The 13372-nt window shown below is 35.4% G+C and overlaps 1 protein-coding gene across 5 annotated transcripts; it reads right to left on the reverse strand.

The window, feature by feature from the left end:
• Nucleotides 1–1466: 1466 nt before the first annotated feature.
• On the reverse strand, nucleotides 1467–6088 carry LOC142542735 (calcineurin B-like protein 3). Of its 5 annotated transcripts, none has more exons than XM_075649530.1 (10): nucleotides 5845–6088; nucleotides 5123–5199; nucleotides 4880–5028; nucleotides 4178–4260; nucleotides 4012–4071; nucleotides 3577–3685; nucleotides 3423–3475; nucleotides 2458–2538; nucleotides 2053–2165; nucleotides 1467–1746 (listed from the first exon to the last, which is right to left on the reverse strand). In XM_075649530.1, exons 3-10 carry the CDS (start codon nucleotides 4995–4997, stop codon nucleotides 1689–1691), a joined length of 675 nt encoding a protein of 224 aa, XP_075505645.1. In that variant the 5' UTR covers nucleotides 4998–5028; nucleotides 5123–5199; nucleotides 5845–6088; the 3' UTR covers nucleotides 1467–1688. The 5 variants fall into 5 exon arrangements, with proteins under 5 accessions (XP_075505645.1, XP_075505648.1, XP_075505646.1 ...); XM_075649533.1 differs by having other exon boundaries at nucleotides 5123–5148; nucleotides 5845–6080; XM_075649531.1 differs by having other exon boundaries at nucleotides 5123–5209; nucleotides 5845–6079.
• Nucleotides 6089–13372: the final 7284 nt, after the last annotated feature.

Raw genomic sequence — 13372 nt, forward strand, 5'->3', positions numbered from 1 at the left:
ATTAGAAAGTCTGTATTATATATAGGAAAAGTACAATTTTGGTTCTATGATTTGTAATTTTTTTAATAATTAATTTGTATTTTAAGTTTTATAACTTGAATGTTTTTCATTTTTGGTCATGTTGAATGTGGATTTATATTTTTAGTCACTGTAAACTGTATGTTTTTTTCATTTTTTTCTCTCGTTGACGATGAATATATATTTTTTAACGTTAACTTGCATTTTTTCATTTTTTTTTCATTATTTTACCAAGTTCGTCATGTGTTCTTCCAAATAATGTTTCATCGAGTGTATTTATCTTCCTCATCTCTGTCAAACCCTAACAGCTTCCTTCTTCCTCAAATTTATCTTTTCCTCTCTTTTTCACGTCAAGCTTTGTTCTCTCTTCTCTCTATCTTATGTGATATCTTTTTCGGTTTTTATCTTCCTTAATAGGTCAAGATTTTAAAAAGCCCAAAATTTTCCACTTGAAGCTCTAAGAAATTTGCCACAGAATATCTTTTAATAAACTGTAGATTTCCACGTGAGTGAATCAATAATTTTCAAAATTCCTCATTTTTTATCCTTGATTTCATTGTATTTTAAAAGGGATTAAAATAAAAATTTCTTTTTTTATTCTATTCCTTATTTATAATATTTTGGTGCTCTTGAAATTATTGTAAAATCGTCTTCTCTTCAAAATTATGTTTTTCCTTTGTTGTTCAAATTTACTATAATATTAATTGAAATAAGCACATATAATGACTCCAGATAAACACAAAATAAGATATAACAATGTCAGATAAACAAGAATACGAGAAAATAAAATCTTTAAAATCTGTATAAAATTCAGACTTATCAATATGCCAATATGTTTCAGCTTCATCTCGTCAAATCTAGGTTTTTGAACTACTTAATACCATGTCCGAATCGGGTTTCTGGATTTGCTTATGTGCTTTCATGTATGGGGAGCCTGATTTGATATCACATGGGAATTTTTTTTATAATGATACAAACATTTCACAAGAATTTTTCATCTGAAATTATGAAATAAATTATATGAAAATTGTAAGTTGTCTTGCTAATTAAGAGCGTAACAAATTGTTTGACAATATTGAAATGAGTAGATATCTTGTGAGACGCTCTCACGAATCTTACTAAAAATAATACTTTTTCATGGATGACCCAAATAAGATATTCGTCTCACAAAATACGACCCGTGAGACCGTCTCACATAAGTTTTTGTCTATTGAAATATCAAATTGGTTAAATTCAAATAATCAATATCGCGTTTTGTTACAAAACACTCAAAACATGAATTGGGAGATATCCATAGTTTTAGTTATAACTTTACAAAGATAGATTGTGAAACGAAATATTAAATTAGAACCACATAATTCACCATTTTGGATACCCGACGACACCAAAAATGACATTTAGGATAACTTTTTTCTGGTTGTAAGGTTCTTGTTGTTGGTGCTTCAAACTTGGATGTCAACTCTCGTCCAATTCGAATTTTATCAGGTCTAATTTACAATCAACTAAATAATCAAATCCGAACCCAAACCACGATTTCGGTGTATCAAAGCATGACAAGGTGTAAAACAAACACAATGCAACAAAATTGTCACACGAGATGGCAGAGTCATTGATAAGAAACAAATCACCACATTTATAAACAAGAAAACGGCTCGATGCAACATCTGGAATCAAGTATCCTCAACTCTCGAGTGAAATACAAAGCTTGGGAACGTCGTCGTGATGTCCCTGTTAAGTAGGAACATGTGATCAGCAAACTTAGGATGCACGGTGCCAACCCGTAAATTTACACACAAGTACAATATTTTATGATCTTGTGAACATTTTATGGCAGTACCATGATTCCCAAAGATTCAGGTTGTGCGTTTTTACCTCAAGATATTCAATTTTTTCCACTAGTACAATTTCTCACTTTGGACAGGCACATAATTATTTCACTATATAGCCTATCCTTTTTGGGTTTATCAAGCATACTTCCTGATCGCGTGAAGTTAAAGTAGAAGTAGATATGCGGACAACAAAATTATAACATACTTGAGATATTGAAGTGTCATATTCTTCAAAAGCGAAGGATGACGCAAAACTAGACTTCTCCATTCTTCTTTATCAATTTTTCCATCATGCTTTGTATCAGCTTCCTCAAAGGTCTGAAATAAAACACAAATATCCAATTAAAAAAAGTACAAACAAATGACAATGCATCGATTAACCAATGCTTGTGTTATCGATTGACTGCTAATAATCTCAGCGATATTATGACAAGAAGCCAAACTTAGAATTGCTTTTCATTTGAGTGGTTCGATTCAATGAACAGTTGTCGAGTTTCATTCACTAACTAAACTTTACCATGCTTTCTCTGCGTGGGATTTTTTTTTTTTGGGGGGTGGGTGGGGGGGGGGGGGTTTGGTAGGTCAAAACAAAGTTAGGTAGATGAACAACCTTGTCAATGATGCTCTCTATAACTTCATCTGACAGGTTCATACCAGATTCAGCAAGAGTGGCAACCACCATTTGTTTTACCTGTATATTCCAAGTAGTATAATCAATATGTTATTAAAATTAGACGACTTCAACATTTTGAACGATTTGGCCACAGTGTTAGTACATAAAATAGGTCAACTCCAGGAAATTGTTATGTAGGGTATAATTAGACAGGATGTGGACATGGTGAACACCAAATTTCAGCTTAAATATTTTCATGAAGCATGTCACCCCCTTTTTAGATTGAACAACTAGCACAAAAGTAACTCGATATATTGTAGGACTCCTCAAATTTCCAAATATCACATTCAATCAAATTTAAAGGTTTGTATTACTGTTGACACCAGTGAAATCTCATGCCCAACCAGTTGCAACTGAAACAAATCTAGAAGGTACTAAAAAGCAAAAGATAAATTGCGATCCTTAGAAGATAGTCCAAAAGGAAAAAACTCTATATAAATTTATTCAAACTACAATTTTTCACAGATAAAAAAAATGAAATGAAGAATAATATTATTAGACATATATTATTAAAAATCCCCTGCAAAAGCGATGGATGATAAAATAATCACAACACACAGACACATGAAGCATTACATGTGGTACATCGTAGTTAAAACAACACATGCTCCACACAATGCATAAGCATCAAGCAAAAATGTAACACATGTGGCAAAAAAGGTTTCCATATGTCTTGCTTCTCTTGTTAAGCATACGTAACAGCTACTTACTTATGAATCATAATATATACATACATATATGTACATCTGTATGTATATGGGTATAGAAAAGCTGACAAATAAAGGAGTAAGTGGTCAAGATACCAGAAAAAATAGACTGAACTACAAAAGCTGCAGCTCAGACTTCGGTCAACAGAAATATATCTCCCCTAGAACAAAAAATACAAAGTGAGAAATGTTCACCTCTTGCCTCTCGATAAAACCTTGCTGCTTGAGATCATACAATTGAAACGAAACTGTAGTGGGAAAAATTTATAAGTTAAAATGGCATGAATATCAGAAAGTCTCCAAGAGCTAAACAGAGCCTCATAATGGGAGTATCAGATATTCAACATACATTCAATCTTATCATCAATAGAAGCATTTGGATGGAATACAGATAGTGCACGGGCGAACTCCTCGAAACCAAGAATTCCATTATGTTTGGTGTCAAACAAGTCGAAAACCTGCTCCAAGAAACGTGTAGATGAGAAGTGTTACCCCCAGGATTACTTATGGTTAATGAAAGATGCATTTCCAAGTCTCGCTAAAATAGTTGCACATGATTTCCAACATATCATTTTAAATTATTGTATAAAACTTCACCAGCGTCAAGATATGTCTAAATGTAAAACTACAATCTTACTGCATGCTGTGCCCTTTGGGAACACTCATCATACATGAAAAGAACTATTATAATGCATGATAACACACTTTTTACTTAAAAACATCCACCCAGAAACTGTATGCATCTAAGAATTGCAGACAAAACATGCTTAAATTTGTGAAGTACCCGATCGGCAAACAGACTCTCTTTTTTGTTTGTCTTAAACAATGCTAATTGAAATTCTTCCTGCAAAATAAACAGAGAAATTTGAATTACATGACTGATGTTTGAAAGGGTTACAGTGCTAAAAATGACACAGGAAATCTTTGATCTGTGCTAATATACTAAGAACCTTGTTGATCAGCCCGTCATCAATCACAGCACTGCTGATCTTCTTAAACAGCTCATAAAGTGCTTCTATTTCACTTACACTAACTGCAATAAAAGGAAATTTCAATTACAAATTAGATGCACATCTAGCCATGCTAGAGAATAGCATCTGAATATAGCAAAAAGAAAATGGGGAGCCAAGAAATCAGCAAACGAGATAACAGTGATTATGTCCCATCTCCATCAACACTAGCGACTGAATAACAATATCAGGTTGTTAGCCTTTCAAAAGTAAGGCGGATAGTTTTCTTTTCATGAAGATCTGGATTAATATGCTTCAATGGTCCCCAGTTTTACAGTGAAACATTCCCTTTGAGTTTCATTAAATTAATCATTTTCCTTTTTAGGCGATTTATAAAGAAATTTTCATTTCATAAAAATGGTAAGTTTAGGTCCAAAAAATACCATCTTATCTAGAGGTAAGGATAAGATTCAATACCTCAAAACCACTGTTTTTTAAGATCAAAAAGGTTAAAAAAATCAAATCTCACTTTTTCAACAATTGATCAGGAATACAAGGAATGGAGATAGAATATCTTAAATCCACATTCTTATACTGTCCATTGCATATTACACATTCCTTTTCCATTTGTTTAATTTCATAGGGGTTGGACGTGGTAGTTGAAGAGGTTGATTAATAAAAGATTGTGGATGTGATGCATACACACAGTCTCCCTGGCAAGAATTTCAGGATCTTCAAGGCCCCTTGATTGTGTATCAAGTTCAAAGCATTGAAGAAATGAAGCACATAAATGCTTGAACCCTGCTAAGCACTGCAACATGGTCTTTCTTGAACATTAATACACTCCATTCCTGTAAAATAGGATAAAATTATACTAATTTAATACAATATAAAGTTGCAAATATACAATATAAGAATAGAAAAAATAATTGTACAAAAACCCACCTTTGGACCATTCTCCAAATCACGTGCTTCAGAACAAAATGAAGCTGGTGAAAATTTGATCTTTACAAAACTAATACCTGATAATCACTTTTTATGTACGTGAAATAATATCAATGAAATAAACTTTCAGAATTGTAAATATTTTTGATTTTGAAAGATGGGACGACCTACAATTTCAAGATCATGAACACCTTCCACAGAGGGACATAGTATTTTCCTCATTTACAAATATAACAGTTTACACATGACACTTTGACATTTAATACAAGCATTCTCTAAATTCCCATCTTCAGCATAAAAATTTTGAAACAGCCATGCCATTAAAAAGAACTATTCCAACAACATCTGCCTCTCAAGTAACATAATTTACTAAACCAAATCATGCCGTCTACTTCATAATTCGCTAACCAACCCTCAATTAGCACAATTCGAAACTATAATGTCCCGGACAACCAAACGGATGACCCAATCCAACCCGATATTTAGTTGGATCCCAATAAATATAAACTATGGGACGGATACTAACAGCAAATATCCAATGAAAAAGCCTGAATTTCATGTTAGATCCACTAAAAACAGAGAAAATTACCAAACTTCCGCTGCAGCTTAGGATTAGGGTACACAATTCAATATTCCCAAATCAGTTCTGGATCTCAAGAGCCAAAAAAAAGTAACATATAAATTTGCATATTGGGATTTTTACAATCAAGATATCTTTTTACCTCCTCAGGCAAGATCAGTTAAACAAGATGGATCGAGCAGCCGCTGTTTGATTGAGAAATAGAAAGTGGGGGAAGCGCACAATCTTGGACAAAAGATTGATTTTTTTTTTCCTTTGTTCTAATTGGATTCAGAATAATTTCTAAGAATTGGGAAACTGAGATGTTGACAGGTGAAAGGGGAGTAGGCTTCCGCCGGGTAGATTGGGTGGTAGCCACTCGACCATTGGGACTCATCATATTTGAGCTCATTTTCATTATTATGAATTAATAATTTTTTATTTTTTATTTCGATTACCACTATAAATTTAAAAAAAAAACATCTTTTTTACAATTTTACTAATATTTCAAACGAAGTGTTATTTATGTAATTAATGATTAAAATTAATAAATATTAGTGTTTAAATTGTCGATGATCGAAGTTGAGTTTAGAGGGGGTTGAATAAACTCTACTCGTTTTTCATTTCTTTTGATGAGATACTAAAATCCTGTTAGAGATAGTAGTTTATCTTGTTGCGTATACCTTCACCTAGATTACAATTATAGGTGCGGAAACAATCTGATGAAGTAAGTGAAAGACAATAATAATAGTAGGCAGTAGTTGTTTATGGAAGTTCGAAGATGAAATCTTCTACGTCTCCCCTTCTCCTGTTTCCAGAAGGTATAACTAAAAGACTTTGGATATTACAGTACAACTCTTGTACACACCCACTTCAGAAGGACTTACACCTTTGCCTACTGAAACTCTTAGTTACTCGACTCAAAAAGAACGTGATACAAAAGGTTCTGAAAAAACTCTTTTCAGATTACAAGCTCTTCCTGATAAAGTATAAGTGTTGTAAAAGATTGTGAAGAGTGTAAGAATCAGTAGCACAAGATGATCTTCAAAAGATCAGATATTTGCTATGAAGCGTGTGCTACTTTTCTTTGTGTTGAACTCAAAGTTATCAAGGAATTCGAGGTTGTCTCGTTGAGTGAAATAGCGTTGATCCTTGAAAAGATATTATGCGTAGAGTTCTCTTTCTGTAAGGGTTTGTTCCATGTATATATAAGCGACTGTGTTCAACGTTTATGATCAGAAGATGTCTTCAGATTTCTGATAGAGTCAGCTTATTACCAAAAAAAAGGTTCATACAGAAAAGTTATAAAACAATCAGTCTTGTTTTATACTAAACTCGGTAAAGTGAATTAAATGACTCCGTATAGTATTTAATGCTGCAATTAATACTAGTACTTGGTAACTTTAACGGTAACATTTAAAGTAGTCACGTTAGGCAACATCTTCTACTGATTCTGTTTTTCTATCCTTTCTATTGCTTTTGTTTTACTAGACCAGTAGCTTCTGATTTTCTTTTTGTCTACTGTTTTCTTAAAGAGTGCTGCTAGTCTGCTGGTTTTTATTTTCATCGCCACAATTAATTCATGTCTATCAATTTCCCCCTTTGTGGTGATGCCAAAACCTAAACAATAGGAAAGCGTTAAATAACAGATAATCAGTTAGCAAAAGAATAATGTCAATGAAATTAACACAGTAAATTGTCAATCAGTTCCAATGTCCCTGTAAATGACTTCTTCATCTTGAGGATCCTGAAATCTTCTATCTGAAGGCTCAGCTTCTGATTGCCTTAGTTCTGCTTCAGATGGATCTCTTCGTTTTTCTTCCCCCTTTTTGGCATCAGCGGCAATCACATGGGCCATAAGATCATTCATTCTTCCAGACAAGTTTTGAATGTCATTGGTTAACATCTCCAGATACGGAGCTTGAGTAGAGATACGATCATTGGGAGTGAGAGATTGAGTTTGAGAATCAATCTTGGCATCAATTACTTCCATGGAGGTGGAAAATGATCGAATGAGATCATCATGCTCGGTGAGTCGATTTAGTATATCAGTTTGAGCAAGCACGATGTGACTATAATTTCTCGATACAGCTTGTCTGAAAACAATGGTTTCAGCATGCATTTTCTCCATGGATTCCTCCATTTTATATATTTGTTTGCTCATTCGTTCTCTGAAGAACTGAGCACCACTAAATTCTGATATGCTTTCACAGGACATCCGCTTGACTAAATCAGACAGGTTATTGAGTTCCCTTTGCAGAACGTCAATCTGAAACTCCAAATTGAATGATTCTGATTCAGGTGAGAGGGTTCGCGCAAGCATGCGTTGCCTCATTTCAGCAGCGCGAGTGTTCGTGAGAGTTTGAACAGGATCAGTGACAATCAGTGCAATAGAGACTTGATTGGTGGTGAGGGAAGTGGTGTCCATCACAGCAGTAGAAGGACCAGGGTCAGCAGAGGTTTCATCTGGAATAGCAGAGACATTTGGTTCGGCAGCAATTATGGTAGGAACAATCTCTTCATCAGGAGCAACCAAGTTGGAGACCAAGTTCTCTTCTGTTGGAGCAACGGCAGTAGGTGAAGCTGATTGTTCTGCAGTTATGGGTTCAGATTGCTGGTTCAGAAGAACTTTCATTTCAGCTTGATGAGCAGCAGAAAATTTCTCTAGATTTGGCAAAAGAGATACAGCATCTGATTCTGCCATATGTTGTTCTGCGGTTGGAGAGGGTGATTGTGGCAATGAAGTAGCTGGAACTGCTTCCTGAGTAGTAGGGGACGTGGGAACAATTGACTCAATGACTTCTTCAACGGAAGCCAGTTCATGCACAGACAAAAGAGATGATGACTGAAGAGGCCTTGTTGGTGATGCAGGAGTACTGAGAACATAAGCTTTTGGTGAAGCTGTAGTCCGTTCCTCAACTGTCTGGATCTGTGGAAAGTCTGGAACAAGGCCGACTTGATATTCAATTGGCTCGCCAAAGCCCTTTTCTTGATCAAGAAGTTGCTCACTCATCTGTTTCAATTTGTCAGTTAGAATCAGAATGACGTTTTGATCCTGAACAGCAGTAGGAATTGTAGGATCAAAATTTGATTTAAGAATTTTCATAATCGATTCCAACTTCTGACATTTCAGCTGTTCGAGGATGTAGCTTCTTCTACGCAAGGCCTCGATTACATTTTCTGTTTGGCAAGCTGAAAGATCCTCTTCTCAGCGTTCATTATTTTCTCATAGGATCCTTTCTTCTAGAAGTAAGCAAAAGAATGAAAAATTCGGACCTTGTGCCACTCGTCAAAGAAATTCATGTCATCATTGGCAGAGCTTTCTATTTCTGCCAAATGAAGATCAACACATGTGGTCACAGTTGTTCCTGAGTCCAAAAAGTTGTGGTTCTTCAATCATCTTTCCTTTGCCTTTGTCGGTTGACGAAATAGGCAAAATGGGTCGAAATGCAGAAGACCCCCTTGTTGGTTCTCTAATCACTATTCCAGACATTGGTCTGAAAGTAGAAGCAGTAGATGTTGCTGGAACAGATGCAACAGCTTGCACTGAAGTAGGAGCATTAGATCAGTGCAGATGGAACCACTTCTGGAAACACCTGTCTGATTGGCACTTTCTCAATTTCAGAAATTGCTGATGTCTTCTTCATTTTAAGAACAATCTGTGCTTTCTTTTTTATTGGAGTTGGTAGGGATGGTTGAACATCAGCAGCAGACTCTTCTGATACTGTTTTATCAGAATCAGTAGAGACGATCACTCTTTTCCTTTTAATCTTTCGTTGAGGTTTCTGAGTCTCAGAAAGAGTCTCTCCAATCTCCTTTTTCAAGGCAACAAATTCAGCCACGGTTGGCTTGGGCCTTAAAGCGAGTACATTCTCAGCATCAATCATTGTTACCGAAACAGCATCCTGTTCACTTGTAAAAGCGAAACCAGCATCCTTGAGCATTGTGCTGATCTGAACAGCAAATCCAGAACTTTTCTTGATGACCATGTCTTTCATGATTCTGAATATGAAATGACTCCAATCCACTTTAGTTCCCTTAGTGATGACAGCCATCACTTGAACTTTCTCCTTTGTTAACTTGTCGAACGTGTCAGCTTTGACTAATATAGCCTTCGCCACAATATCAGCCAGAATTTGATATTCCATTTTGAGTAACTTTTTGTGGCAAGAAGGAGACAATTCTTCTCCAGTGGTTGAGAAAGTTCTAAGAGCAATATACATTTCTAGCTTGGAAATATCAGATAGTTCAGAAGTACCTGAAAGTGGGAGGAGAAAAGTTGCGCCCAATAGTGCAACATCAATGGAGATGGATGCATCTCCTTGAGAGTGGACGATCTTTCCTTCATGCACAGTTGCCTTAGCGTAGAAATCCAGAAGAGCATTTTTGTATATCACAGCTGGTGCTTCCAAGAAGTTTCGAAGTCCTGATTTCTCAAGGTCTTGAAACATTTTAACAAGATTCTTATCTTTGACATTGAATACTGAAGCAAAGTTGACTTGATATGCATTAAGAGTGTATGCTCCGGCCATTTCTCTACGATGAAAGGATCAGATAAAATTTGCAGTAGATAGAAGATGATTAAGAGAAAGCAGTAGCTGAGTAGCAACAGTTTTGAAACGGTAAAAGTGAAAAATGAGAAGGTGATATTTTAAAATGAATGTACAACCGTCAAGTAAACATAAGGATACGTGTCAGTATGTTTATGGTTGAATGTTTGAAAAGACTTGCAAAGTTTGTCAGAGACGCAAATGATTTAAAAATTTGAAATAGACGGGCTGTCCAGACGGTTACTAAAAATAATCAGAAGAAGATTTGTCGTTTTATGATAACGTCTGCTGGAAGTTTCAGAGTGCTGAAATATTTGAGCACTGTGACAAAACCAGCAGACTTGTTGTTTTATCGAAAAGACAAATACTCTATCTGTTTTCTGAAAAAAGTATAAAAATCTTAGTCTGACTAAGATATTGTTCCCCCTCGGTAAATGCAACTAATAAGTGAATATTAAACACCAAACGACTTTTGGCAATCTTTCAATCTGAACCGTTGAAAATGAACAGTCGCAAGAGTCTTTGTGTCTTCCGAAGATTACTATAAATGCCTACACAACTTAAACGAAGTTAAACATTCATAATCTAAAATGAAAGCTCAAGTTAAAGAAGAGTTAGAGTCTGATCCAGGAGCCGAAGCAAAAATGTTCAGAAGGAAGTTTGAAGATGTCATTCTTTACGTAATGATCCTTGGATCAAACTCCTGGAGTTGTAATGTCAACAATCAAAAAGATTTGTTGCTTCCATTTAGTCGGAAATGTAGCATCGATCTTTTCCATAGGCTTTCTAATGCAATAAGAGAGTACTGGTTGATCGATGAAGCTGATGCCCTGTAAAGTATCTGATTATACATTAGTGCTAACAAGACCCAAGCTTGCTAGATTCTTACTAGACCCAAGCTTGCTGGAATCTTTTCGAAGCAGACCATCCTTTTGCTGCTGAAGATACTACGATCTGCTGATATTACTGAATGCAAAAAGTTTAATGTAAAGCTTCTTGTTAAAGAGCATTTGTTGATCTACTGCTTTTACTTCTGCATCGTTAAATGTACTGGAATGGTTTCTAATAAAATTTCAGTTTAAGTACTTGATATTCCCTTCTGCTTTCCTGCAAATAACTTACTAGTTGGCTAAATAAGATAAATAACTGATGAATGATGAATAAAATTCAGAAGAAGAGAAGTCAGTCTTGATAGCTTCTACTGGAAGATAAAATAAGCCTTGTTTTGTTAATGAGACAAAATACCTTTTGCTTCTGACACAGAATCACAGAATATCAGAATAAAGTTTTTCCTAAATTAGTGCAATATATGGTAACAAATCCGATGAGAGCTAGATATGGGATGTTTCATATATCTACTGTAGTCAAGACTTTCTCGAGCTTTGGTCCCTGGTTTTCATCTATAAATATGAACATGGGTTAAACCAGATAGTCATTCTTAAGAAAAAAAATGGCAAGAGATAATAGTCCTGATTTGGCTGATGAGTTCATGAGAGAGGTGACTGCTGCAAGAAAGGAGGCAATAGAGGTCAAGGTGCTGAAGAAGACACTTGCTACTTGGACTAAAATCCAGGAGCTTAGGTCTTCCTTCGAGAGTGGGCGAACATCTTCTACTAAGGAGTTGATGATGATGTCAAAGTATTATCGACGTCTCCATAGTGCTGATAGTGCTGACGTTGTCTCTGATGATAGCGTCTACCTTCTTATGCTCTTAAAGGAGCTTAAGACTCTGAAAAAGATTGCTTTTTCAGATGAGTTTTTACGTACCTCTACTGGAGAGCTGACCGCTTGGTTGGCATCCTGGAGAGTTTACGTTAAAACAGAAATGAAAAATGTACGCCCCCGTTTCTATTATCTTTAATGAAATATTATGTCTACTGATTGTCTCCATCGTTCAACTTTTACCTTCTGCAAAATTAGAAACTGAATAATCACAGAGGAAAAGTTAAGCCAAAATATCAGATAATGATAAATAATTAAGTTAAATCTATCAATCCAAGTGTATTTCGAAAGTAAGAAAACTTATTCTCAGGGAGAGATTTTGTAAAGATGTCTGCTGCTTGCTGATCAGTATGAATGTATTCCAGACGAATGTTCTTCTTCTGCACATGATCTCTGATGAAATGATGTCTGATGTCTATGTGCTTCGTTCTGGAATGAAGTACTGGATTTTGTGTGATTGCAATGGCACTGGTATTGTCACAGAAAATAGGTGATTTGGAGGCTTGAATTCCATAGTCTTTTAACTGTTGTTGAATCCATAATATTTGAGAGCAGCAGCTTCCAGCAGCCAGATATTCTGCTTCTGCAGTAGATGTGGCTATGGAGGTCTGCTTTTTACTAAACCAGGATATCAGCCTGTCACCAAGAAATTGACAAAAATCACTTGTGCTTTTCCTATCCAGTTTACATCCTGCATAATCAACATCTGAGTATCCAATAAGATTAAACGACGAGTCCTTGGGATACCAGAGATATTTTAAAATCCTTTTACCAGCAATGTAATGTGATTGTTTAGGGTTTGATTGAAATCTAGCACAAATGCAAACATCAAACATGATATCTGGTCTACTGGCAGTCAGATATAACAATGAACCAATAAGACCGCGATACTGAGTTACCTCTACTGGAATTCCACTTTCATCTTTATCAAGTTTAATAGATGAGCTCATTGGAGTAGAAGCAGCAGAGCATGCTTCCATACCGAACTTTTTCAGAAGCTCCTTGGTATACTTGGCTTGATTTATAAAAATTCCAGTATCAAGTTGTTTAATCTGTAGTCCTAAGAAGAATGTTAATTCTCCCATCATGCTCATCTCGAACTGGTCCTGCATTAACTTAGCAAACTTTGCACATAATTTGGGGTTAGTTGACCCAAATATGATATCATCAACATAAATCTGAACTAATAATATGTGTTTGTTTTTGGCTAAGGTAAACAAGGTTTTATCTACAGTACCAACGATGAAACCATGATTAATGAGAAATTGTGAAAGTGTATCGTACCAAGCCCTAGGTACTTGTTTCAGACCATACAATGCTTTATATAATTTAAAAACATGATTTGGTAACAAATGATTAGAAAAACCTGGAGGCTGTTCAGCATAGACTTCCTCTTGTAGTAGACCATTAAGAAACGCA

The sequence above is a fragment of the Primulina tabacum genome, chromosome 4 (genome assembly GCF_025594145.1).
Source record: "Primulina tabacum isolate GXHZ01 chromosome 4, ASM2559414v2, whole genome shotgun sequence".
Lineage (NCBI taxonomy): Eukaryota > Viridiplantae > Streptophyta > Magnoliopsida > Lamiales > Gesneriaceae > Primulina > Primulina tabacum.